We start from the raw sequence: 27247 nt of genomic DNA, 5'->3' as shown, positions 1-27247 counted from the left end.
TGGTAATTTTTTGCCCACAACTAGGGCTGTGCCACATACCGGTAATTACTCCATATCGACATCATAGACTAGGTTCACAAGTATAATTTTAAGGAACAGATATATCGATACCCCATTGATTATCGAGGACACAAGGATTTTATACCCGCATTTACCTTTTTTCTATTCCTGTTGGACGATTTCAAAAAGAGAAGCTACATATAATGCCTCTATATTGGAGTGAATAGAAAAAGTGCCCGTTTTTCCTCCTCTCTCACCCATGAGCATTTTTAGGACTGTAAAACCTCAACTGCTCATTCAAAATCAACCAAATTTTCCTTATAGATATATATGAGGGTTATACACCAAGAAACAAAATTTCAAAACGCTATTTTATTTACAAATTTCTTATCCGAAACGTATAATAACTTACTCTCTTTTCTGGCAGATCGGAAAAAGAACAATAATTTTTGTTCGTAGCGTCTCCATACAAGGAGTAAATAAAAAGTTGTTTCCATGACATCTGGTCGATATCCGTCGGTCTAATAGGTAATTACCGTCGTGTCAATACACCATCACCACCTCGATGTTTCCTTTACATCGTCAGCCGGCATTGTGAAGTGAAACCGCAGGGCCCTGCCCATGGGGAGTTATCAATGAAAGCTCGTGGTTATTGTCTTCAAATAGAAAACTACCCACTCCTTCCAAAAATTAAAAAAAATGTTTCGCTCCCGGAAGTGTATCCGGAGTTGGTTATCATCGAAAGGCGCACTTTTAGAAGCCATGGTGAATTCTTTTGAGTGGCCAATGAGATAACCTTAATTATTTTTTCAAGACAGGTTAAAGAAGGCCATTGTGCAATTTTGGCTTTGGAACACGGCGCTTTCATCTGTTGACACCGCTACTCTGCAAATGCTTGGCAGTTTCGGAATCACATGAAAACAAGAAATGTGTTTTCCAATTTGATTACAAACAAAAGCGGGTTAAAATTTCACTTCCAAAAGTTGACCATGAAAGATTGCTAATTTGAGAGGCCAGCGAGGAAATTGCTTCCGGAGCTATTAATGAGATAAATCTAGAAGAAATTGGTCTCTGCGATTTCGGCGGATATTCTTTGTTAGTTCATCCAAAATGGAGAACATTTTCATTGTTAATACATCTTTTGCGTCCTTCCAATTTCGATCCTGTGAAATATCCATACAAACACTAGCTCGAAATTCTGCGACCTTTGTTTGCGCTGATGAATATCCAACAACTTTTATAATAAATTCATGATATTAAACTACTGAAAGACCTACCAAAACTACTTGTTTTCCTAAGTCATCATAAATTCTTGACTTATTTAAATGTATGGCATAAAAAACGCCATTACAGGCCCAGGCGAGGTTCTTTGTGACAGATGTAAATGCATAATATGAATGTCTACTAGTAAAAGTCCAGAATTTCTACTAGTAAAAGTCCAACTATTCAACTTTTAAGGGCTTTTTATGAAGTTTAGGCCAAAATGATATTCAAAAATAAACATTTTGCAAATTCAAAGCCAATCTCTCATGCATACATACTGTACAAATTCAGGAACCTTCATTACAACTTTGTGCATTCTTATAATTAACAGGAATATTTCTAGAAAGCAGGGCATTTTTCACATTCCATGCTCTGTGAATCACAGGTGTTGGATAGCAAGATCTTTCAGCGAATTATAAAATCATATTTTTGCACTGAATTGCAGGAAACTTAAGGAAAAGAAAAGTGAAGTCTCTGATGCTAGTATTCTTTAAGAGTGACATATTTGTCAAACCAGAAATGCCTAAAAATTATTTTTCAAGGGGGCGAAAAAAACTTAAATTTCTAGTAGTTGCACTTGATAGTTTTCCGGACTTGGAACATCTAACCATTAATACACTGTTTTTGAAAATTGGGAGATATATTGAGAGCTTCCCAATTCAACATATCCTGGGTGATGAAACATGAACTAAATGGAAATGAGGCACAAAATTACATAAGGTTATGCCTTATTTTTTTAATTCATGATGTCAATATCCAATGTTTTTAAATTCATATACTTGTATTTATCGGGGTAGTTTGGGAGCGAAGATATGGATGGACAAATTTGTAACGCAATTATGTTACTCAAGATTCGAATCTATTGAGTAGGCATTTTTATATCTTTAAGAGTCAATTGTATCAAGGTGAAGAATGGAAAATGCCACAAAACCTAGAACTATAGAAAATGCAAAAATTCACAATCGAAATTAAGGCAAATATATCGCAATATAATAATAAAATTCATTTTATATGAAATAAAACAATTTTTAGCAGTCGACACTGAAAAAAATTAAAAGAATTCCATGTGTATCAATAGCTTCTTCAAAATGATCCTATGACTTAGTTAAAAAACAAAATCACCATGACAGGTTTAAAAATACTCAGTGAAGCATTTGCTCTGAACGATACAGAAAATGGAGGCCATAAAAACTAAGGACATATTTTTTTATCAAAATACACGTAGCACATGAATTCTTCATGACGTCATATTCTCAAAAACAATAAGGTGATTATCTTAAAAAAATGGTCCTTATTCCGTTTCTTAAACGAACATCTTACCTTTGTAACATGAACCATTCAGGATTATTTTCTATGTAGGTTTTTGCAAGGTAATTAGAAGGAAAAATTAGTCTTTTGAAATACTGGGCAATTTTTTTCTACATCCAAACAGATGTTCACCGATTATAGGTAGGTTGTGATCCAGCTTTTGAACCTTACACCACTGCGTTCAATTGAAAAATGTCTCCAACATTTTTTCATCGACTACTTTACTCAAGGCAATTACATCGATTCCATACATTTTGCGAGTGCTCCTTCGTCTTTTCTGGCTCATTTTGGTCTCAAATACTCCCGGAGTAGGTAAACTGTACCATTATTTCTTAAATTCGACCAATCCATTCGGCATTCCTATTTCAACAGAATCTCATTATCTTCCCTATTCTAATGATCAATCTTCACCCCACTATTCTCACGTTGATACCATTATACTTTAAGTGATGTCAGTAATACCTAGGCTGGCTGGCTGGCTTACTCAGTGTTTTAGTTTTGATAATCGAGTGACTTAATCAGCACCCCACCCGTTTTCAATCCTTCGTATTCCCGGCTCACATCATGGGTCGCTTACCATTTCCTCGACGCATAACGTAAAATGCATGAGCAATGATGGACTGCCCTGTCTTTTTCCCCTCGTTACTTCTCATCTCGATTCTCCATGCACTTCCTTCACTTGCGCTGTTTGATTAAGGCAGGCACAACTTTCTTAAGCGATGCCTTATACCACCAAGCCTGTTCCTTTATTCTATACTCTAATTAAGCTTGTCATCCCCACTCTGTCATTCTCTTTCTTGAAACACAAGAAGAAAGGAAATACACTTTGGAAGTTCTTATTTTACTTGTTATTAATGCTCTAATTAATGCTAAATATTGTCTTCTCCTCCCTTTCCTAAACCTAAGCATACTCACGCAAGTAGTCTTTTGCCCTGTTCCCCAACATTTGCAAGTTGATGATGATGTACAGGTATCCATATGTATGTATGTATCCACCTGTATACATGTATCCATACTAGACAAAAACTAGGGCAGAACTCTTCAAGATTTGGATTTTTTTCTCTCTCTCTCTCTCAGGAAGGCGATTGACCCAACAAACTAATTCTACGTCCTAAATCGAAATCAAATTCCTTCCAGATATATGCTAAAATTATTCCCACAGTTTTTCTTTCAGGATATTAGCTGCTTTAACTGCTGTACACACTTTGCTTTCCTTTAGTGCTGTCTCCATATCGCTTTATTTTTTATATTTTTTGCGACGAATAGTTGAACAAGACAGCCCCGATTTTTGTCAGAGTCTATACAAAAAAATACGAAGTCATTTCTTCTCTCAAATAATAATATATCAATTAAAATACGCAATTCCATAAAATGTTCACAGTTAGGGAAATAAGAAAGTTGTTAAAGGAAGCATTTTTAAACAGTATATTTTAAATATACATTATTTATTTGGAAAAGTTTGGAAACATCTGGAAAGGAGACATTTCACTCTAAAGCCTATTAATTATTTGAATGAAGTTTTTTTCAGTTTTTCCCATTTTCAATATTCACCTTGATTCAACTCGTGAATGCTATTAATATCATTAACCTCAATGAAGTATTTTAGTCCCGTCAGCATTATCCCCTCCACCAATGTGGATGCATCGTTTTAGTATGCCATCCATTAGCTTTACTTTCAGAAGTAAATATACATAGAATCCAATTACGATAAGAATCTCACCGACGAAAAGGCTCTCAAATGTTCTCAGGGCATTCCAAAGTCGATGCATCCAGCATGCAAACATTAGTTATATCTTGTCCCTGACATTAATCTAGCATTCACATATCTTGTAATCCCGCTGACTGGCAGGCGACTGAAATACTTAATATTGAGCGGTGCCAATCAGCAGGCACTTCACGTTTTCAGGCAACAGCACAAAACAAAGCGCCATTTATTTAAATACCACTCACATTTTCATGCCAATAGGAATTGATTTTTCGTGCTAATAAAGTATTCTGTCGTTTTTTATATTTTTATAAAACGTCTCAGGATTCACGTAACAAATTGAAAATTAATATCGCTACCAATCGTTTTTTTTTGCATTTTAAGCATATTTCAAAATCCTAAGGTCGTGACATAGAGAAAACTTTCCATGTCGTTTTGCGTGTCGAGTGCTGGGGAACGCCTCTTAAATGTAATGGGAAAAATGGGAAGCAACCCTCAAGATAGTGGAAAATCGGATAAGTATTTAGACTCGCTCAAGTGCCGTTCAAGATGACATTTATCCCAAGATTCCTGAAACTGACAAAAGGGGTCGCGTCTTGAGAAATACTTCCACCCTTCCAACCTGCCCGCGCCCGTCCACCCACTCGCACCAATAAACAAACGAAGATCTCCTCCCTGCACACACCTCTCACTCAACTTCAACCGTCTCCCACAAGCTATGTCTACAGATGGCGTCGCCCGGCTTCTTTGGGGAAAAGGGTGACATATCCCGGGAGGGAGAGGAGGGCCGAGGGGAAGTTTAGGAGGCGGCCGTCACCTCCACTAGAGTCGCGGGAGCAGTGTCACTTCGAATTTGCACCGCGCCAAACGCGGAAATTGACGGACGAGGTACAATGATGTGGGTGGTGCCTCGACCGCCTCGCGGTAGTTGACACACTAGGCGCCCAGCTTGCACGCTGGGACACTATTTTATGGTGAACAATACCGAAAAATTAACAGTTACCGCAGTTGTTTTTTTAGGAATAATTTTTTCTGGGAGTAATTCTCACCGTCATCGGACAAGCATTAACGGAAACACGCCTGAATATCATTTATGGGATTGTTTATTTTAACATTATTTGCAATACGGTTCCACCTCTGAAAAAGTGGCATAGGGCGGAGAATTTGTTACGCCTGCGTCCATTGAAGTTGAACTATTCACACTTCAGAATAAGGCAAGCTCCATGAGCCACTTACAGGTGTTTTACTGTGACAGACAGAATTTGGGGATTTATTGCACGGTCATTATCTCAATGATATTTGTTCACATTAGCACTCAGTATTTCTATAAGTCGAAGAATGCACGATCATTTTTCCTATTTATTTTGGAGTATCCCCCTAGCGACGTTTTCGACTAACTGGTATCAAAGTTGACTGCCCTTTCCCTGGCATAAGACGTAATTCAACACAGTTTGCGCCTAATTATAATTGAATGGGGACTTTTTTAATCTGGGAAAGTTGGACTTGCCTTTTAATCTGTTTCCTACTGAATAATGACGGTCAAATGACAGGTCACTGCTCCTTCACCCAGAGTAAACTTCGGATTGATACTACTGCACATTATTTTTCACATCACTGCACTTATACTGCTGAAGGAATGAGGATTCGCCGCTAAAACTTGTCAATCATTGAAATATTTTATCCAAGACTGATACCAGGTGGCAAAGGTAATCCAGTCTAGAGCCCCGATAGCCGAGAGAATTTCTATCGATGGCTGATGATACTCTATACATCCATTTAGAGTTACCAAAATCGTGGAGTAATCACTCAGCGAAATTTAACCTCACAGGACATAAACCGAGCGGAAGGCGGAGCCTGTTCTTATGGCGATTGCAAGAGACGCCTGTTCTCTTCCCTCCCGCCTCCCTGCGGTGAGCTCCAAAATGCGAATGTCGCGCGCCGCGTGGGTTGGCGCTCTTGCGTGCGGATGCTTCGGAGGAACCGGACGGTCGTGGATGGCCGGGGGGGGGGGGCGAGGTAAAGTCGATGGCAAGGGGTGAGGGTATTTTTTCAGGTGGAGGGGAGGGGGCCAACGACACCTGAGTCCACGCCCTCGATAGACACTCCACGCGCGGTCCTCGGGAGGAGCGGAGGAGGACGCGCGAATTCCTCCTCCCACTCCGGGAAACACATACTCCCCGCGGAGGGCCCTCGAAATGTTGCCAAGAGACCGGCTCGCTGAGTGTGCCCTCCGCTTCCTTGCGAGTAATCCTCAGCTGAACGATGGACACTCAAAATCTCGGGTGACAACAGATTCCACCCTTCAGTGAAGTGCGGTCACAAAAGAATCCTGTCCCACACCGCGCGATCGCCAAGATTGTTTATTTTGCGCTTTTTCCGGTATCGAAACACCTTAGCCAAATTCGCTTTTGAGATTAGTGAATCTTTTTTTTTCTTTTTGTCTACTTTCGAAACGTTTCAAAACCATAAATCTGGCATTCCTATTGCTTCAAAAAGCTAGAAGAATTCGAAACTGTACATAGGTCCCCCGAGTACATCTTCAACCTACGTACATTTGACCGATCGCCTATTTCAAGAAATAAATACCACATTTTAATTATAAATTTCATTTATTACGCCCGTAATTAGGCGACATGAATTACACAATTCTAAAGGACCACATGCTTATTTCATTCTCTCCACACTTAACTTCATATTGGTAATGCAACTGTGTAGTTAAGAATATTTAAGTATAATCGGATCCAATCGTCATATTTAGGGAATTTAATTGAAGTTAAAAATATTTTTACGCATTTAATCAAGTTTTTCTTAAGCTTTACGAGATAACGAGACGCCTAGTTATAAATATTACTCACAGGTAGGTTATAATAGCATAAGTGTATCAAACACAGTATTAATACTGAAGCTTGGTATTAATAGTAGTGGATGATGTACATCTTTTACTAAGCTCTCCTGGGTGTGCCCAAGTATAAATATATTATTTATTATTAATGGCAATATACCGGTTAAGGTAGCTTTTGGGCAGTAGCGCAGACTAACCACCGCTAGAGTTCTAAGCTTCACCTAGCATGACACAACGCAACGACCTAAACGACAATAAACACTTCAATTAAACATACCAACCAATCATAACTAACTCATTGTAATAAAGTCATAAGCTTTACATCTCATTTCAAAATATTATCCCCATGGTGAGAAAATCCTTTTAATAAAATATTATATGAAATTATAATAAATAATCATGAACATAAGTACTTAATACACAAATTCAAATCACCTGCATCATAGGTAATACTTTTAACACCATGAAATTTGCAATAATTAATCAATTTTAAGGCCCCAGAATTAACAAAGATTAGAATTTGTCGTGAAAACAGAACGAATATTAATTTATCTGGAAACATTAATTTATGCAAACATTTTATCCCCGTTTTAAGGTAACAAAAGCACTTCAACCTTCATTCACGGCTGCGATTTTGGCAGACACATTAAGGTGAATTTTTACTGAGCGAAATACTAGGAACAGCACGAACAAAAATGAGACTTGCTACACAATGAGCATCGTGTGTCGGGCTGGTAGGATCAACTTCCTTCTTCAGAACATGAAATTATTTGCTCGGCCCCCATCATGACATTGAAACTATGGGTTATTCAATTTCTTGCTCCACCCAGGTGAGCACTTATGACTTCTCCTTCCATTTGAAATTCAAATGAAAGGCGGTACCTTTCTTCTGAATTAGAAACCCTCGGCAAAAGTCGCTACTTCAGAGTGGAATTGTAAGAATAACAAAAAATCGAGGGCTTCTCTGTCATACAGGGTCGAATAAGGAAAAGGTTTAATTTATTCAAACGCTTTAAAATCGTTTTTCTATCCATCGCACGGTATTTACGAGCAAATTCGTTTGAAAATATCTCTAACACATCATTTGAATAGATCCAAAACTGAAAATATTATGCTTCACAATGTGGTAACTTTCAATAAATTGTAGTCATGACTCTTCCTAAGCTGACGAGTAGCTTATTCACGGTATGAATTAATTAATTTAAAAATTCAAACATATCTTCATTTACACAAAATATTCGTTCTCTCATCCTGATATTGATGACTCTCCCTCTACATCTATATGGAACCCTATAGCTAGGGTTGCGGTAGGAGGACCACACCCCCTAGCTGGTAACACTTAGAAGGTCATCCTGAATGTGACGAAATATATTCTTTCAATATCATGAAGTTGATAGTGATTGAATTTCAGCGTAATTAACGTTATTGAAAATGGACAAGTAGAGCCCTCATATGACCACAGTTACTTTTTAAACAGACGTTGGTCAAGCTGGTTGAATCAAAGAACGCACTGGGTTCACTCGAACCGGCACAGTCGCCAAAGATAAATATCGGGGGTACCCAGATTGGGGAATGAAAAGGGTAACAAGGTCCTGGAACCCAAGGAAGCCTGAAACCTCCAAGAAGTAATGATTTAGGGCCCTGTTCACCACGAGTTTTTTTTCACTCAAGTATTACTGCAGGATTTCAAAAATAATTTGGGAAGGCGGTTCAGTTTCAATTATGAAGCACAATAATGTATGGTGGTATTTTATCCTATGAAAGAATTATCGATGATTTTTATCCCATAAAATTTTTGTATTGTACTGCTCATTAGCAGATGACTCCGTTATAAGTTGCTGACGCAGCATCTCCCGCAGAGTCTTTGAAAAAATTATTATTTCATTAACCGAATTTATACCATAAAAGTTGGAATATATCCACAGATGACTCAAAATGTATTTTGGAATTTGAAAAGTGTTTGGTATGCCCTGGATTATTCACTGAGATGGATATAATTATATTTCACCGTAAAGGAAGCCAAATAAAAAATTACTTAAAAAATGTATTTCATTACAAAGGATACCGTAACCACAACAGTTTAAATTTTAAAATCAAAATGTCCGATCGAAAGCGCTAAGTCCCCTCCAGCAAAATTTACGCTACGGGCATGCTCAGAAACTGACTAACGGATGTTAATTGGAAGACGAAAGGGGGCAGGGTCGACACTCACCCTACGGATATTCGGGAGACCTGTCTTGAGGACCTCGAGCATTCATACACCACTACTACAGCCACGCGATCCGCGTTACATATCAATGTAACACCATGTACTGTGTACAGAGCATTTACTCTGCTATACTCTACCCGAAACAACTTCGGAAAGCAGAAGAGTGTTATTTCAATATGCATTTGGTCGCGCATATTATTATGAGAGTGGCGGATGTGGTAGTCCAGCCCAGGAGTATTATCACGCGAATATTACGAGGTTTATATCAAAGGGAAAATAGATAAATCCAATATAAGAAAATCGAAAACATTAAGATAAAAATGGAAGTAACAAAAGAGAAGGTTGCAGCTAACGATTGAAAGAAAAAAGAAAAGGAAATGAAGTAAATACTCCTGGATCTTTATTGTATCTAAATTTTAGTTTTTTCCATCTAAAAGCAAAAATATTTTTCAAGCCTTCAACCAAATGTTTATAACACCATTATGCCTATGACATATCCTATGTTTGTGAAAGAATAAATGTAACGGTCGATTTTTTATCACTCTTCATTAATTCTCTCTCAATTCGGTAGAGCTTACAATGAACTACATTAAAGTTCATTAAATCCTAATGAGACCCTTCCATTTTCTTATAAACATTCTCAATTTCCCAGGATACTTTTACGACAGCGATAGCTCCAAGGGTATGTGACGGGGTGATTCAACATCAGGAATACAACATCTAGAATAAAGTTTTTTATCAGCTGTTAGTTGCAATAAATATGAAAAATAATTCTAATAATTTAGAAAATGTGGGACGTAGTAGTCAATGAGTAGAGCATTGGACTACTACGTAGTCAAATATTCGATTCCCGGGCACGCCTCTGAGCACCCTCAGCTTTACCCGAACTATGTGATTTTTCGAGTACCTCGGGAGAATTTCCTGGGAAACAATAGACAGCACAGGGAAAGGATCTCTCCCCCCTCCTCTTGATGTGTGAATTTCATTCGCCTTTGGGTATCGTATTGGGCGGACTCTATCATCACCTATCAAACCGACCTTCGTATTAATAACTGTGTTTATTGTATATTTATGATAGGTGATGACAACTAAAGGTATTTTCACTACTGTTTCTATATGTCATCTTTTTTCATCTGTTCTCTTATTCAGGACCTTTGCGTTTTTCTATTTTCAAATCCCTGACTCCCGATTGAAAGTTTTCTTGACGCTTGTTTCTATAAGTACTCAGCGGTCGGATGCCAATGATAAAACCCGTAATAGGCTCTCATTTTATCGTTTGGCTTCACAGTATAAAATAATTTGCCGCGCCGATATCGTCGTGGGATGGGGGGGGATTGCTGGGGGATTTCGCAGAGGCGGGGAGCAAGGGCGATACAATTTGAATGGGGCAGGATGGGAGTCAGAGAGCGAGAGAGGGAGGGGAAGGGTGGGAGGACTTTGGGAGGAGAGCTTGGACCGGTGGGTTTGGACCCTCGGCCAGTGGCCCCTGGGGAACCGAGGTCATGGACCGCGGGATGCATCCTCCCCGGAGGAAAGATTTTCTTTTTTGGGTAGGAGGGGGAGAGAGAAAGGAGGCATGCGTGGGGGGAAGAGGGGCGGAGGGGGATGGGATCTTTAGTGGTCAGGCGGGCTGGTGGGTGGGTGGTTGGAACTAGCTCGGGTGGGAGGAGAAGCCACATCGTCCACACAGGAGGTGTTGTTGACCTTGCCGATGAACAAACTGCTTCGAAACTCCTTTTTTCTCCACTAGAACTCTACCTTGACCTAGCCGTGAGGTATCACAAAAAGTTTCTTTCGGGTGCGTGAAAGAGGCATGTACCAATCTACCCGAGGAGACGAATGAGTTTAGGAACTTAGAAACAACGATGGTGGATTAGAATGTGTCGGCGCCAATTAATCCTAACCAGAGAACTCATACCGGAGCTAAAATCTGGAAAAGGATTACCGGAAAATTTGACGGATGAAATTTTAATTGCAAAGCCCAGAGACAGAATACGCTATCACGCTTTCGCGGATTTTAGAGAAGAATACCTATGCCATATGTCCACCTATTTGAAAACATGTTGCTGCTTTTAATATTTTACCTCGATGTAACTCCATTTAGATGTTACCCTCCTGCAAATTTAATATTTTCGCCTATCAAGGAAAGCTAAACTGAAAACGTCTAATTATTGATCTGAGTAATCTTTTTCATTGATTTCTTCAATTATTCAAAAACCTAAAAAATAATCTCATAAAAAATCTACAACTTTCAAATGGTCAAGTAGTTATATGGATTTCATGCTAGCAAAAATACTCTAAGTATTCTAGTTATCTTTCATAAAGTAAAATACACTTCAGGTCAATTTAAAATTGTGGAAAGTCGTCAAGGGACGGAAAAACTAGTCGGGTCTTCTTCGAACAAATGTATCCAAACGTATCTCCTAGTAAATTTAAACTTTTGCCATAATTTATGGTGTGGAATGCCATTTATTCGTCATAATAAAACCGCAAACCATACCCTAGTTCCTAAATGTCTACCTTGAAATTCCTACTTTCCTCCCAAAACAAAAAATGATGATTTATCATGAATTTAATGACTATTTCGACTACTCTTGGGCGTTTTGTGCCCAATAATTTCGTTTTTAAATCGTAGGATAAGTATGTAATTAAATTTGATAAATTCATCAAGTCTGGTTAGCCCATTTTTACATTAACATTTCAATTCAGAGGAAAAAATTCAGGCAAGGAAAAACCTTTATGAACTAATTTCATAAGCGGTAGTGTAGGAAAGAAAGGATAAAATGAACTTATGTACAAAATGTGGCGGTGGCGTGGGAGGAGAAAAAGAATTAGAAAGGTGCTTAAAAGGATAGAACATTATTTTAATAGATATGTCCTATTTTCGTATCTAATGGATCTCAATCCTTGGATGGATTAATGGATCCCAACGTTGCTGAGATCAGACTTCAGACGCAAGGGAATCGGAATCGGAAATCAGGGTATCAGAAAGACACCGATACGCAGTGGATCAGCACAGGGCTGACCGTTATCACCACTGATTTACGGGGTATATGGCGCGGGCACGCAGGAGAGGTATGTTAAGGAATCAGAGATAGGTTGATGGAAATCATATTTACGAATAGAATATCTTTACTTTCAGCCGGTGCGACTAGGTAATGTGTTTAGGGTGGTAATCAATCATAGGAAAATGAATATGATGAGGTTTTCAAGAAATAAAACATCACCGCTAAGGATTAAAATTTGAAGACATATTTTTTTATGATCTCTATTAGGTCAGAAAACTTCAATTACTTCAAAAATGTTGTCGAAAACATCTTTCCTCCCGCTATTAACGAAGTGCGTGCTAGGATTCGGTTGTTGTGTGCAAAGGGATCATCAGCTGCCCAAATTCATCGCGCGCTGTACCTAGGTCCTAAAGTAATGAGTAAAGTAAAGGTTAGACAACGGTGTAGAGACTCAAAAATGGCCGAAAAAATGTGCATGATGAAAATCGGAGCGGTAGGTCCAGGATCCAGACCGAAGAAATCGTTCAACGAGTGGATCATGAAGTGCGGTCTGACCGACGATTGAGGATTAGTGCTCTGGCTGATTAATTTCCTCTTAGTGTACTTATCACTATTTACTCAATTTTTACGGGAAAGCTCGGATATTACTACTGTGTGCAAGGTGGGTACCAAAAATGGTTACCTGACAACACAAAGAGCCGAGCATGTGGAAAAGTGGACGAGCGATTTTGGACCGCCACCCTCAATACGGAGATGACTTGGCCTTTCACCAGTGACTATTTCTTCTTCTTGCATTTGAAATAGTGGCTCGATAGATAATGATATGAAGACGATGACTCAAAACTGTCATTGCCAACGGGCTCAATTCCCGGGAGGCAAACTTCTATGCTGAGGGATTAAAGAAGCCGGTGCAGCGTGACGAAAAGTAGTTACAAGTGAACGCCGATTATTTGAGTAAAGTAGGTTGGTAGAAAACCTTAAACCGCAAATAAAAACTTTTTCTAACGAATGCAATATTTGTATTAAAAGTATCGGTAACAATTTTTTCCTGACGTGTGCGTGAAGTGCTGAATCCAGACCGTCGGTTAAGTGTGCGCATGATCGCAGATCGTATTGACATTGATGAGATGACAGTGCACACCATTATCAATAAAAAATTGGCGTTACAAAAGATCTGCACTAAACTAGTCCCGGAAATCTTGACGGACGACCAAAACCAGAGTCGAGTGTCTGCTTGCGAAAACCTGCAATACGACCCGACGATTCCCCAACCACCTTACTGTCCCGACTTGGCACCTGCAGACTATGTCCTACATCCAAAAGTGAAATCCTCCTTCAAAGAGCACAACGATGGAACCCCGAGTGCCGTCAAAGAAGCTTGTACGCATACACTTAAGGACCTTCCCGGCTCCGCCTACCGAGTCGTGGAAAAGCAAAACGGTGTCGACGCTCAAGGGATTTACTTCGAAGAATTTTGAGGCATTGTTACAATATCTGAAACAATCAATTTTTCCCGATACTTTTTTAGAAACCATTCATATTTTTCAATGACCAAACGGACCTTAATTTTCGAGTATACCCCATGTTTAAAATAATTCAAATAATGTTGATAATGATAACTACATGTACTTACACCACAGTATCGAAGCAGGGTATGCTTTTCTATGCATAAATTCCGTTAGTAACATGAAGAACAATGAACTAACATTAGGTGAAATTATGGCAACATACTAGGGTACTTAGAATAGAAGTAAAAAAGTACCCAAAGAGGTCGCTCACAGTTATTTTGATCCCTAATTGTTCGTGGGAAAAATAACATTTTATTCTTGCTCTCATCCTTAGAGAAGTATTTTTAATTGTAACTGACTTGTAAGCAAAACTTTATTGATGTTGCATGCCCGGTGTGGAATCAACCCCACCACACCCTCTAGGGGTAACATGCAGGGCCATCACGGAGATATGGAGCGTATTTTGGAAAGGCCTCGTTGCTGAGGCTGGAGTATAAGCGTGGACTGGAACATTTGGAGATGCACGCGTAGAGAAGGATGGAGGATTTGAAAGAAAAACAAAATAAGAACAGCTAGACATGCAGGGTCTGTCGTCCAGGCATCTCATCATGGCCTCTTTGAAATAATCTAGTAGTCCAAAATGGTACTCAAAGGGGTAATACTGGGGCCTTACTCAAAAACCCATGTCTCGTCACTAGTAACCACCTATTCTGAAAAATTCGGGTCACTTTCACCGTGGTCCAAGAGGTCATACAAGACTGTCACATCAGCAGTCCTCTGACAGCACCTTGGGGGCCATCTTGGCACACCTTTTTCATGGTTAAATCTTCTCTAAGAATGCAATGCACTGTGGTTATATGAATATTCCACTCTCCTGCTAACATCCTGACACTTGGGAGTCAATCACAATTGAGCATGTGTCTCATTTTTTGCACATTTTCATTACACCGTGTCGTTGATGGATGTCCAGAGCATTTCTCATCGTTAACCTCCTCTCTATCCTCCCGGGACATCTTGTGCTGGCGGAAACCCATTCTTCGGGAGATTTCTGTTCCTCCATAACCCGATTTTTCGAGCTTAACACAATATTTTATCTCGTATCGTTGCTCCACAGAACGGGCATCGTGAATTCTTAACGCAACCCTCGAACAGGGGTCCGGTTTTGTAGAGACTCTGGTACTACTTCAGTGGCAGCCGTTGCAAGATGAGCATGTTCAGTTTGCCTACGCCAGCCTCCGATGATGACAAACGCTCTCCACGATAGTGTTTCTTCACATTGGGGAGCAGGAAAAATACACATGGAGCTAGGTCTGGAGATAATGGCAGCAGTGGAGTTAATGTTGACTTTCGTCAGAGCAGTGACTGAGGTGCCAGTAACAGAAGCAAGCAAAATGCGCTGAGTTTTGAATTGAAAATATATCTAGATATGTACAGAGTTAAACTTCATATCAGCGTGCACTTAATTTGCGATGCGCACATTTAACCATATTTATGAATTTCCTTTTATTTATAATTATAGATTTTTTTCGAAAAATTTATATATTCTTGGAGGCGGGTTTTAATTTTTTAAGCAAGAGTAAACCCAGCATGTGCTGTGAGAAGTGGGACAGAGCTACATCATGATACAGGAATTTATTCCGGAAGATATTTCTTCGACCTTCTACGAATAATCGTCCCCTGCGGAGGGAAAGAAGGTAAGTGTAATTTCTCGCTGAATAAATGAGTGGGGAGAGGAGTTCGAGATAAACCGCGGAGAGGAGGAAGACTCCTATCGAAGAAGGGGTGGTGGTTCATTCCCTTATTCTTCCGCCGGAGAAGATTCTTGGAGAGATTCGCTGGTCGATGGAGAGGGAGGAGGGGACTGGGTGGCGAGGGAGTGGGACCGATGACCGTTTCAGGCGACGACCCCACGGAGGGCGGCCGAAGGGGAGTGGCGAGGTAACGGTGGCTATGGCTGCAGACGAGCCTGTGGTTGAATCCCAAGCCCACCTCTTTTAACCTTTGACATTTAAAGTGGTCAGCGGGAGAGGAAGAGAGAGAAAGATAGTGGGGGGCAGGTGGCTTGACGTGGCCTTTTATGAGTTTGTTTGCGGAAAGTAGGAAAGAAAATAATCCACATACTCTAAAAAGACTCGGGCAGATAGGCAAGATCTGGTCAGGGTTTTAGGTGTGTGTTACTCTCGGCGCACGCATGTGCGTTTTTTTGTGAAAAAAAATGGCGGCGGCAAATTGTTAAAGCGTAGAATGGTGATGCGTGCACTCGATTGGTGTGCGTTTTATCCCTTCACTCGCTGCCTATCGAATAGACGTAGGTTTAAGTCTCTGGACCCTGAAACCTATTACACCCCCAAGTGTGCTTATGAAATGCCTCAGAGTAATAAACACATTTTTCCCTGAACCATTCCCTATTTCAGCTCCTCATTATTTCCATTCCCTTTCAAGACAAAAAATACCGATCATATCATTTCCATCGCATACTTGGAATTCTCCCATGCTTTAAAAGCCTCAAGGGTCAGTGTCCATACAGACAAGTAGTGTCCATCCCAGTTCTGTATAGATGGCAAGAAGCGGGACAACAAACCTATACTTTGCCCTTTGACATCATCGCTACAAATAACGCGATTTTCCTCTCAGCAAAGTTTACCATCTTGGACTTTGCGATGAACATATTTTGATTTTAAAGGTTTATTTCCCATTCAAAATAAAATCATTGGAATTTTACAAATATAATAGAAATAATATACAATAATAACATATAATATGCTTGTATTACAGAATATGGAAACTCGAAGGTATAGGAACAGGTCCTCTTCGAGGGCAAACTTTTCTTTTTATCAACTTAATTCATTCAGGATCCGCCTAAATCAATAAAAATATCACTAAATATTCCACTTGCCTTACCACCTGTACGCGTTCACTCAAATTCTGGTTATTCTGATTCTCAATTATCCTTTTTAAGACGCGATTTAAATGAAAATGAACGCAAGTCATATCGATTAGCAAGGTAACTTTCGACGTAATCCACACCTACATAGAGCTTTGGAGCAGAGTTTGAACTAGCTCAGATCAAAACATCTCTTAATAAATTAAAAACAACTTTTCAATCTGTAACACCCCACCCGAGTTCAAGTTTTTGGGTGCGAAGTCCTTCAACTAGACAGAAAGGCGTTGCAAAGAATTCATTAAAAATTCGCTCAGAGATTATATATTAAAGGCTGGTATTGGATGGCCCTTAACATGCTACGCGTAATTTACCTCTCGTTTGCCCTACACTCTTTTCTCACTTGTTCCTTCTTACTTTCTACGAATTGGCTTTCATAAAGTCTGAAAAGCCAATTTCTTCCGTCCTCTGGCCCACTTTCTCAACACCCTCCCTTATATTGAAGCCTTTGATTACCTTTCTAAATTTCCTTCGGCCACTTTCAGCCTTCTCCTGAGTATTCCCGACAGCTTTCTCCCTTCTTTACGCTCATTCTCTTTCCTTAAATACCATTTTTCAGATCCATACAGCGCTACGCTCTATATGAAGCTCTTTAATAATTTGTTCATCATGTTTTTATGCGGCGGCCTACATGTCCTCAATTCCCTTCCTTTATTTTATTCCCTCCTACTTAAATGTTTAACTTAAAATGAACTACTTCTTGAGAATCTCATTACATATTTTAATCTTCCGCATGCTACACTTGTCATATTGACTCTGTAAAGAATTAAACGATAACTGCAATTCGTTAGCCTTTTCGCTAACTACTACTTGATCATCTGGAAACTGACTTAATTGCCTCTCCTTGAGTTCAAGCCTGTCCATTGCCACCCTTAACGTTTTCTCAGCACATAAGTGAAAAAGCATCACCGATAACGGCCTACCCCATTTTATTCCCCAGTCCATCCTCCAGCCTATCTCCATTCTCCCACCATAACCTTACTTGTACCATCTACTCGGTAACAGGTTTATAATAATTCGCTTATCCCTCCACTCTGCTCCTATATTAGTCAGTACTTCAACAGCTGTGTCTAATCCACTCCGTTGAATGATAACTGAACATAAATCCTAAAAAACTTTTTTCATTCACTATGTATTACAAATATTTTTTTGTTTTATCTAATTTAGAGTCAAATCTTAAAAAATCAAAAACTTTAAGTAATGAAGTGGTCAAATGTAGGCATAACCCACTTTTACTTACTTTGTCTTCGATAGTTTGCAGAGTTATTTAACGTTCAGATTCATTTCCGATGAAATGATATTTTTAAACGGAAAAAGTCATTCATACATTTCAATATTCCAAATATGCCGGTTTTCCTTTTCGTAAGGATAGATAGAAAAAGGATTGATAGTATTCAATAATGATTGAGAATAGTTATTTTCCCTCAAAAGAGGTTATTTAATTATTTTGTATTGTAAAGATGATATCCCTTCCAAATATCTTTTTGAAATTTAGAAGACAAATATTTATTTAAACTTTTTTTATCGTGTAATGTTTTGTGTATAAAGTTCATAAGATTTTTTGAGCATCAATTGACGGTTCATTATTCCTGGAAGTATTAAATAATCTCTGCACTGTAATTGCTATTTCACCATAACGGGTGTAAGACTTTATCTATCAGAACTCAAAAACAAATTAATGCCGGCACATTTGTGCCTATATCGAAGGTTTGAAAAGTCATTTCAACAGAAGAGCAGATTACTCCATTTCTTATCACGCTCTTCTATTATATAAGCTGAGGAAACGTTTCACATATTCTGCACAAATGCACTATCGCAGTTAAAATAGTATGTTGGACGATATAACACAGAGTTGGATTAATATATTAACTCATTTCTTTTCGACACAATAGTGCATCCATTGGAATTAATTGAAATGAGTACAGTTAGTCAGCGGATCGTGGAGAATGAAGTTTTATTTTAATTAAACCTCGGAATGTAAATTTCTAGCGAGCAGAAAGAGGAATAAGCGGCATTTAACGAAATAAAAAAGACATAATAATCATAAAACATGCCATCAACTGACTGACAAAAGGATTTGATGCTGTAACAGAATAAAATGGGACTGAAATTGATTCAAGGTTTAGAATTTAAAAATAACAACAAATTCCATTTCATGAGTCATGTCTAAATAATTGGAAAAATGTTAAATACGCAATGAATTCGTTTTTATACATGTAAATTTCATTATTTTCCGTATAATTTAAGATTTTAGCAAGAATAGACGGCATCAATCGACTTTCACAACACCATAACGTTTTATTCGTTTGTGAGACAAAAGATTAAATTTTAGACAAAAAAAATGTTCGGTAATGTTCTCTTGAAAATTTAATTAACTTCAGCGAGATAAAATGAAAAAAATTAGAGATAGGCAGTAAACTCTATCACCTCTGCAACATCATATCACGGCAATAATAATTAATTTTGCCATTAGTTTCCTGACATATACTACTGACAGTTCAGGAACTTCAGCAGGATTTTCGCATCGTAATATAATGCGCTATAAACAAAACAAAGGTTATACGGTTTCCGAGAAAGAGGAAAGCTAAGTTTAATATCAAAATAGGAGTTTATAAACTAGAGCAGGCGGAACAGTTCACCTATCTCGAAAGTGTTCCGTACCAAAATGGTCAAAGTAGTAGGGACGTAAGAAGGAGAACTGGGTTAAGCAAAGAAGCTTTTACAAGGAGGAGGGAATCGATGCCAGGGACGTTGAGTAAGGATGCTGACAAACGGCTCATCAAAACTTTGATTTGGAGAGTGGTTTTTTATGTAGCGGAAACATGGCCGTTGGAGCAAGATGATTGGCGTATATTGGAGACTTTTGAAATTAAGGTGTGGAGAATGATTGAAAAGGTGAAATTGACAGAAAAGAAAATTAACGAGGAAGTGGAACATGGTGGAGAAATCCAAAAGAGGAAGGAAAGATGGATGCAGAGCATTTTAATTGGCAATGGGATGTTGAAGACTGATAGAGGGAAGAATGTTAGGCAAACGAGGAAGTGGTAGGAATAGGATAGGCATGGGGCGTTATGAAAGGAGCAAGAAAGTTTGCGGAATTGGAGGGGTTTGTTGTAATGTTGGATAGCAGTTTGCGTTTTATCAGGAAGGGAAAGGAATTGTATTGTTGTACCGTTGTATAGGCAGTGTCCATCTAAAACCTACCTTAATCAGTAAACTACCAATAACGTGACGCACCTTGATAATTACACACCTGATAATTCTCCTGTGACTACATTTTTCAGTTTACACGGTAGATTTTAAGTGAGAAAAAATTAATATTTTGAACTTGCCTAAAAGAAGCCAACTGCGAGTCTATTTATAACCCTTTCCTCCTTCATTACGCCACAGTTGCATCGTAAAATAAATTTTTATGCTAAGAATTTTTATATATTTCTACTGAAATGCTTTTGTTCTCCAAAACCTGCCAACGTATCAGCTAGTTCTCACAAAACAGCAGTCAAACAAAAAACCCCACCACATATCATCGAGGGATAAAACCAGATAGTATTCCGCATATGGCGAATTTTTCACTTCAGGGATGAATTTCAACTCCTCTTAACAGAATGCGAATATTCACATAGGAAAAAAATAAGAGAGCAGGGATGGAACTGCGGGATCGATTAACTGTCCGGAAAATGTTTCTGGAAACAGACCCAAGGGAGTAGCCACTGCTAGAATATGCTCCCCGGCCCATCCCAAAGCTTCTTCGTCCCTCCAACCCACCCCCCACCCCTGAACTCCTCCACCAGGTGTGGAGCTCGCCAAAAAATATACCCAAATCCTCCCTCTCCGTGCACCTACACTGATCCTGCGTTTTATACGGTTCCCTGAGCCCTCGTCTCCATGTCACACTTTCCCACCCACCCTCTTGGGTTGTCCTCAGGATATTACGCCCACGCTGCCCCCGATCCATCCTCGGAGAAGACACCCCCCACCCTCCCTCCCTTTCCTGCTGTATCCCACCCGAAGCTGCACCTGAAGGGTTTTTGCACCTTACTCCCCCTCCCCACGCCCTAACCATACCCTGCCTCCTTCCCTCCCACCAAACGGTTGCCGGTCGGGGTGAGGTCTGTTCCTTTATAAGGGATTCCCTCAGGCAATACGAGCATCATTCAGCCTTCGCCTCTCTCTCAAGACGACTACAAGGAGTACTCACCCATTTGGGTCCTTAGGAAACACCTTAGCAGCAGGTAATTCCACGCACTCTCTTCCTCTGGTTCTTCGGTGCCCTGTTCGGGAGAAGAGGGCGTTGCTTCCAGGGAGAGGATGATATCCTCTTCATGCATCCTGAATATATCTCTATCACTCACGCTCACTAACATTTTCAGGCAACTCCACTTCCTCTCAACGCCAGCCAGCATGAAGAACCTCTTCTCCGTCATCCTCATGGTGTACCTCCTGCGTCTTCCCCTTGCCCTGTGCATGGACATGGACGAAGAAAAGTACCTAGACAAAGAGGTCGGTAATAATTCCCAGCTTACCACTAAAATATATCCCAGTTTCTAAGTATACTTGAGGCAAGGGTTGATTTCGCGTTTGTATCAGTTAAAATTTTTGTTTCCAATTTATAGTATTCAATTATCACCAAAACAGATCAAGAAAATCAAAATTTACGGAATTAATATTTTGGGAGTCGATGTAATTAAAATTTCCCACCAGCAATATCGAGAATAACCTTGTAACAAAAATAATTTTAATCGATTTATATTTATTATTGTATCCTCCATCATGAAAATCAATGATAGTTATTTTATTAAACTAAAATGTTCGCTCTCTCACCAATTCACGATACTGCTTTGAAAATGCATCGTATATTCATTTATGTAATTTGTTCTTTTTAACATTTCATTTTCGGGCAGATTTTAACAGTATATGTTGGAACTGAGGCCAATTCAATACTGTTCTTAGGATCCTCCAGAACTTTTGATTATATGTACCTCATAGTTAATATAGCTTTGGATATTTTGGAATGCAATTCAAAATAACGCCTATGATCACTGCAAATGGTGGCTGTCCAAGAAATTTCTTTTAGAGATTTTTAGGAACTGACTGGCCTCAATAACTCAATGATAGACGTCGACAGCATTGGTTATTTTAACTTAAGCTTTCAATTTTCTATGGTTTTTCCCTTTCAAAATCAGAATCTCTCGCCGCAAATAGTAAAATTTTTCTCAGAGCACCCATAAACAAGAGAGTGAAGTCGGGAATCTTGTTCGTAAATTGAAAACAGATTTATCGGAGAGGCTATGCATTACTGCTCATCATGAAGTTTTTATGTGCGTTATAATGAGAAGCAGAGAAATTGAAGTGGAAACGATTTTCCATTGTGTTTCACTATTGGCTTAAAATAAGAAGATTAGCAAAACCTACTTCTTCGCTTTCCTGAATAGTGATGGATTTGAGATCGGAATGCTAAAATGTAAGACATTGAAAATTAGCTGAAAGCTGAACGTTAACTGGTCACGGACCAACAGTTCCCACTTGGGATCGCGCATCTAAATTTTCCATCATCCCCGATAGGGTTCTCTTCGGCATTGATTCGAGAATACAGGAAATAAGCAGGCGATGTAAATGCAAAAATAATCAGACGACGGCTCTGTAACAAAGGGTTCACAGCACATATCATTTTTTTTTATCACAGCATTCAATGCAAAGACTATTTGGGTAGGTGAAATTAGTGTTCAGCTAATACATAGCTTATCTGACCTCTACTCCCTAAGCTGAGCTCTGAGTCCTTATAGGATCTTCCAATCAGTGGTATGATCCTATCACTCTGGTATACCACAGCCCTAAATATCCATTTCGTCGCTAAGATAGATTCCCCATATTTTTTGAGTCGGATTTTACAGAATCATTGTTATATAATTCAATATCATTTCAACTCAAAATACCGATGTGTAAAAAACGAACGAACGGTAGCTACGGCCGTATGAATATTTTTCAGTTTGCTGTTACAGCCAGCGACCCCACGGAAAACCCTTCGCGACTCATGGGTTGGGGAACCGTGCTCCAAGAGATACTTCGAAGAGTAAAGGACGAAGTGGATTACAAAGATAAAATGGTGGTGATCGTTAATAATGTTTTTCTCAATTCTTTTCGCGGACCGGATAGTACGCGAGGGAGATCGCACAGTGGCTCACCCAACTTGCATCGCGGACCGCGGAACACCCGATCCCCGCACACAAGAGGAATTCCGAGCTGATCAACTCGCTCCTCGGCCTGCCCAAGGTGATGAACGACGCCGGACGGAAGTGAGGATCCCGCTAAGGGAAGAGCAGCCGAGTCCACCACCAACCCTCCGCTGACGGCGACGGAGTCGTCGCGACCTCTCACAAAAATAAATGTGTCGACACGACGTCCCTCGAGTCTCGGAACGGAAAAACCAAAAGTTTCTATGAGTTATTCCCAAGCTTCGATTCAGTTATGGTCTATTAAAATATTTAATTTTCCGTGTCTGGAAAATTCTGGCTGCAATGTTTGCACCAAATTTCCCATGCCCAAAACTGCTGAAAATTGATGGGTATTAATTGATTTGAGCATGTGTTTAAACGAAATTAAAGTGTGATTTTCAAAAAAAGTTTGAATGCCTTTTGATTTACATTCACCCAAGTTTTCCTAATTTTTTGCTCGCTTTCGTGCGAAGAACGTTCGAGCCTTGATTGGATATCGATTTTGGAAAATATAGACGACGTCCATGGTACGAGGTGAATTTGCAGATGCATCAATGATCATACTTATGCACAGTTTACATCGCCATTTCAACGTATTTGATAAAAAATGTCATACGCCATGCACATGCTCTGTTCGCGTGATTGCGTTTGCACGAAAGTCGTATATTTCTGTTAATACGCATTTAAATTGGTTTTTCATCATACCATAGAAACTCCATTTCAAATTTATTTCGTAAAAAATTGTTATACGCCATACACATGTCCTGTTGATAATATTATGCTTGTACCACAGCCTAAAATTCCTGTTAATAGAAATTCAAGAGATTTTTCTTTATGGCAAAGAGAATTAAAACGATTGTGATATTTTCTTTTAGGCTTCTTCTTCTAATTTTCTTCGATTAAAATATTTTCATTACTTCACTCGATAGCTTTACATTTCATTCCATATTCTGTAAAACGAGATCGAAGCTTGCAAGAAAGAGCTCCTATCTATTTACACGAACATATTTTTTACGATAAGACGCAGTGCTAATATGACTTCTGTAAGCTTTCGCTTGTGTCCCCTTAGCTTAGGCCCCTTGGTATTAGCTATCACCTTCGTAATTCCGTAAGATTGGCGAGTAACCGTGATTGGTCATAAAATTATCGTACGGCACATTGCAGTATTAATTTGAAAGATGAAATACGAGATCGCTGGATCAATAACATGTGCTTTCCAAAAATCAACAACCCGCGATTCCGTTTTTCACTTAAGAAAATGAACTTCAGTTTGCAGGATAAACCCGTTTAAAATGGATTCCTATTGTAATTAAGGACTCTACTGTAAAGTTTCGATGCTAATCGCGCGCAGCATTACATTATTATTGTAAAAATAAAACATAAAGCACCACTGTCATGCGCGAAATTGCTTAATTAATTTTCGTCTGCAGTCGTGCCAATATATCGTCCGAATTCAAAAACCAGCTTATAATCAGAAGAAATATTAGAAAATAAGAAACACATCGGTTTCTTACAACCGAAAAACCCTTCGCGAAACTGATGTGTTATTTTCATTCAGTTTGTTTTTGGAACTTGCGTTTTTGTAATGGCTTAGAGAAAAATAAACGTTTCTCAGTGCCAAGTTACATTTCACAAAAAATAAAACCAAATTATACCCTAATAAATATTGTTTGAATTCCTTTTATCTGCTCGTTGGCAACATTTGAGCAAAACCAAATAGTTCCCTTTTGTGTGTAATAGGACGGCAAGTTCTTCCCCAGTGAAAAATTATTTCACTAACCTTGGCAGTTAATTGCTTAGAAGCGCAAAAACAGTATTCCCCCCTCCTTAAACGACCTTCTAGATCCTCCACCTATGGACCAAGGTGACCCTCAAGAATGCAAGGAAACTTTGAAGACGAACAGTTAAAGTAGTTCAAAATTAAACAAGGGTCGCTTCAAATTATGACATGTTAACTCCATTGTTTAAACAAGTCCTGAAAATGTCGCAATACAAATTGGAGCAAAACCGGAGGAAATATATGACACAGAACTAGTCAGTGCCTGGCATCTGCCAGCGACATACACGTAGATTTTATCGTACCTAATATGAACAAGCAGGAGAAAGAATATAATACTTCAGACAGGGAAGCAGGGAGAATAGGCCCTAAAGTGAATGGAATGAAAACCAAGCATATTTGGAGGACATAGAAAGACAGAAACAATGAGACTCGAACAGTAAGAATAAAAAGCATGACGTTCGAAAACATCAAAGAGATCAAGTACTTTAGATCCTTCATGAATTCCAAAACAGTGAATCGTAGAGAGATATAAAGGAAGTATATTGGTTGGAAATACAGATGATGTTTTGAACTCCGAGTTGTAACGTTTAAGTATGTGCTTACCTCAAAATCAATGGGCAGAAATACTCAGTCCATCTTCTACATGAATAAAAATGTGTTTGTTTGATCCAAATCTTTAAGCTCCGAAAGTTCTTCGCCAATTGCTTTAAAATTTTGAAAGAATGTTGCAATCAAATACTCGCATGATTTCGGCGTAACGCTGCATTCGAATACGCGCGTGTTTTTTTATACCTACTGTATATTATATAGATATCACACATGTGGCAGGCAGCGCTATCTGTTGGACGTTATCATATACATTAACAGACGTTATCATACACATTAATAAAAACGACGATCGCCCAGCTTTAGAGCTGCTTCGTTCCCCCGCAACAAGCTGGGAGTGGCTGAAAGATGTTATCGAGAAACAGCAGATTAGCTTGAAATCTGCCAGAGATGCCACCGCACGTACTCTAATTGAGCATCGGCGTGCCAATTACCATGTTGCGAAATATCAACCAGCCTAAGGTTTGCAACGGCACGCAGTACAAAAAATTAATGAGCAACGTCATAGAAGCAACAATCTTGACTCTACCTTTCAAGAGTGAAGATGTCCTCATTCCTTATTCAAACGGATATGCCGTTTTAATTTAAGATGTCGCAAATCCCAGTTAGGTTTTTTGCATTCACCATCAACAAAGCAAAGCGCCAATCTTCAGAATTGTGCGGTTTAGATCTAAACACGGATTGCTTCTCACATGGACAATTAAATGTTAAGTTTTCTCTGTCGGCAAACCAATCTCTAAATCTTCACTGACTATGGATCAACACAAAATATTGTGTACCCACATTCATTATGAAATTGAACATATCAGAAGTGTGCCCTTTCTCTCTTTTCCATTTAACCATATATGCCACAGAAACGAGTGGCCGGGTACAGCTAGTCATTTATGAAAGATGAGTGCCCAATGACTACATTAGCATAGAACGGAAACATGGGAACCTGTTAGACGAACAGCTGAGAAAATATGAAAAGGGGGAATTGCAATGAACCAGGAGCTAGGACACATGTAGACATGGTAACGGAAATAAAATGTAGACAAATTTAGTGCCCAAGACATAATTCGAAGATGAGTAATAGGGCAGAAAGAATAATTAACATTGTGAAAACAGGTGGAATAAATGGCCAGAAGACTTGGGAATTAATTCAAGGTTGGGGGCACAGACGTGGAGGTTGAGATCAGAGAAGACTGGAGATAGTGGTAACGAAGGTCAAGGCCCTAAAGGACCATAGAGTCAAATATGGGCAATTAAATTGCACAAAACATAGTATCACCTAACTTAAGCTTCCGGCTGCTTATCTTGAGAATTATGAATCAACTCCGGTAAAAATGTATTTCTAATCTCTTATCCTAAGACTCTTCAGTGGCATACTTCCAAATTCGAGTCTCAGCTGTATTACGAAGTCTAAGGATCCCACTTGTTGTCAAGAGTTGTTTAAAAGTTGTTCCCATAGTCATCACACGTTGTCTCACTAGTCTCAATGATGTCACAAATGACTGTTAACAATGGGCCACGGGTGTCGTACTTTAAATTACTATTTCTAAGGCGGTACCAATGATCATTATTTTTATGATAGCCTAAGCACAATTTTTGTGCATTCCTTCGACATTAGAAGGCTCACATTGTTACTATTTAATTAATTCATTATTTTTCATGCTCAATCTATTAATTATTGCATGTCTGATATCATATACAAAATGAACTTTTTACACCCATTCAACAAGTATTGGGAGGACTTCTGAGACCAGGAAGTATAATAGCACAATCGAACAACCAACTATACCCATCATATAACTTTACCTTTTGCTAAATAATTTCTAACTTATGCAAAACCTTAAAACTAAATTAATTGAAACAAATGCAGTAAA

The 27247-nt window shown here is 39.0% G+C and overlaps 1 protein-coding gene across 1 annotated transcript in view; it reads right to left on the bottom strand.

Annotated features, from left to right (window-relative positions):
• Cht10 (Chitinase 10) overlaps positions 1 to 21214 on the bottom strand; it is a 164758-nt gene extending 143544 nt beyond the window's left edge. The window contains exon 1 of the mRNA XM_071590218.1: positions 20983 to 21214. Coding sequence (XP_071446319.1) covers positions 20983 to 21214 — 232 coding nt within the window. The remainder of the gene's footprint in view (positions 1 to 20982) is intronic.
• Between the last annotated feature and the right edge of the window lie 6033 nt (positions 21215 to 27247).

Source organism: Hetaerina americana, unplaced genomic scaffold (assembly GCF_022747635.1).
Source record: "Hetaerina americana unplaced genomic scaffold, ioHetAmer1.1.p SCAF_4, whole genome shotgun sequence".
Lineage (NCBI taxonomy): Eukaryota > Metazoa > Arthropoda > Insecta > Odonata > Calopterygidae > Hetaerina > Hetaerina americana.
This window is presented reverse-complemented; position numbering and strand designations above follow the sequence as displayed.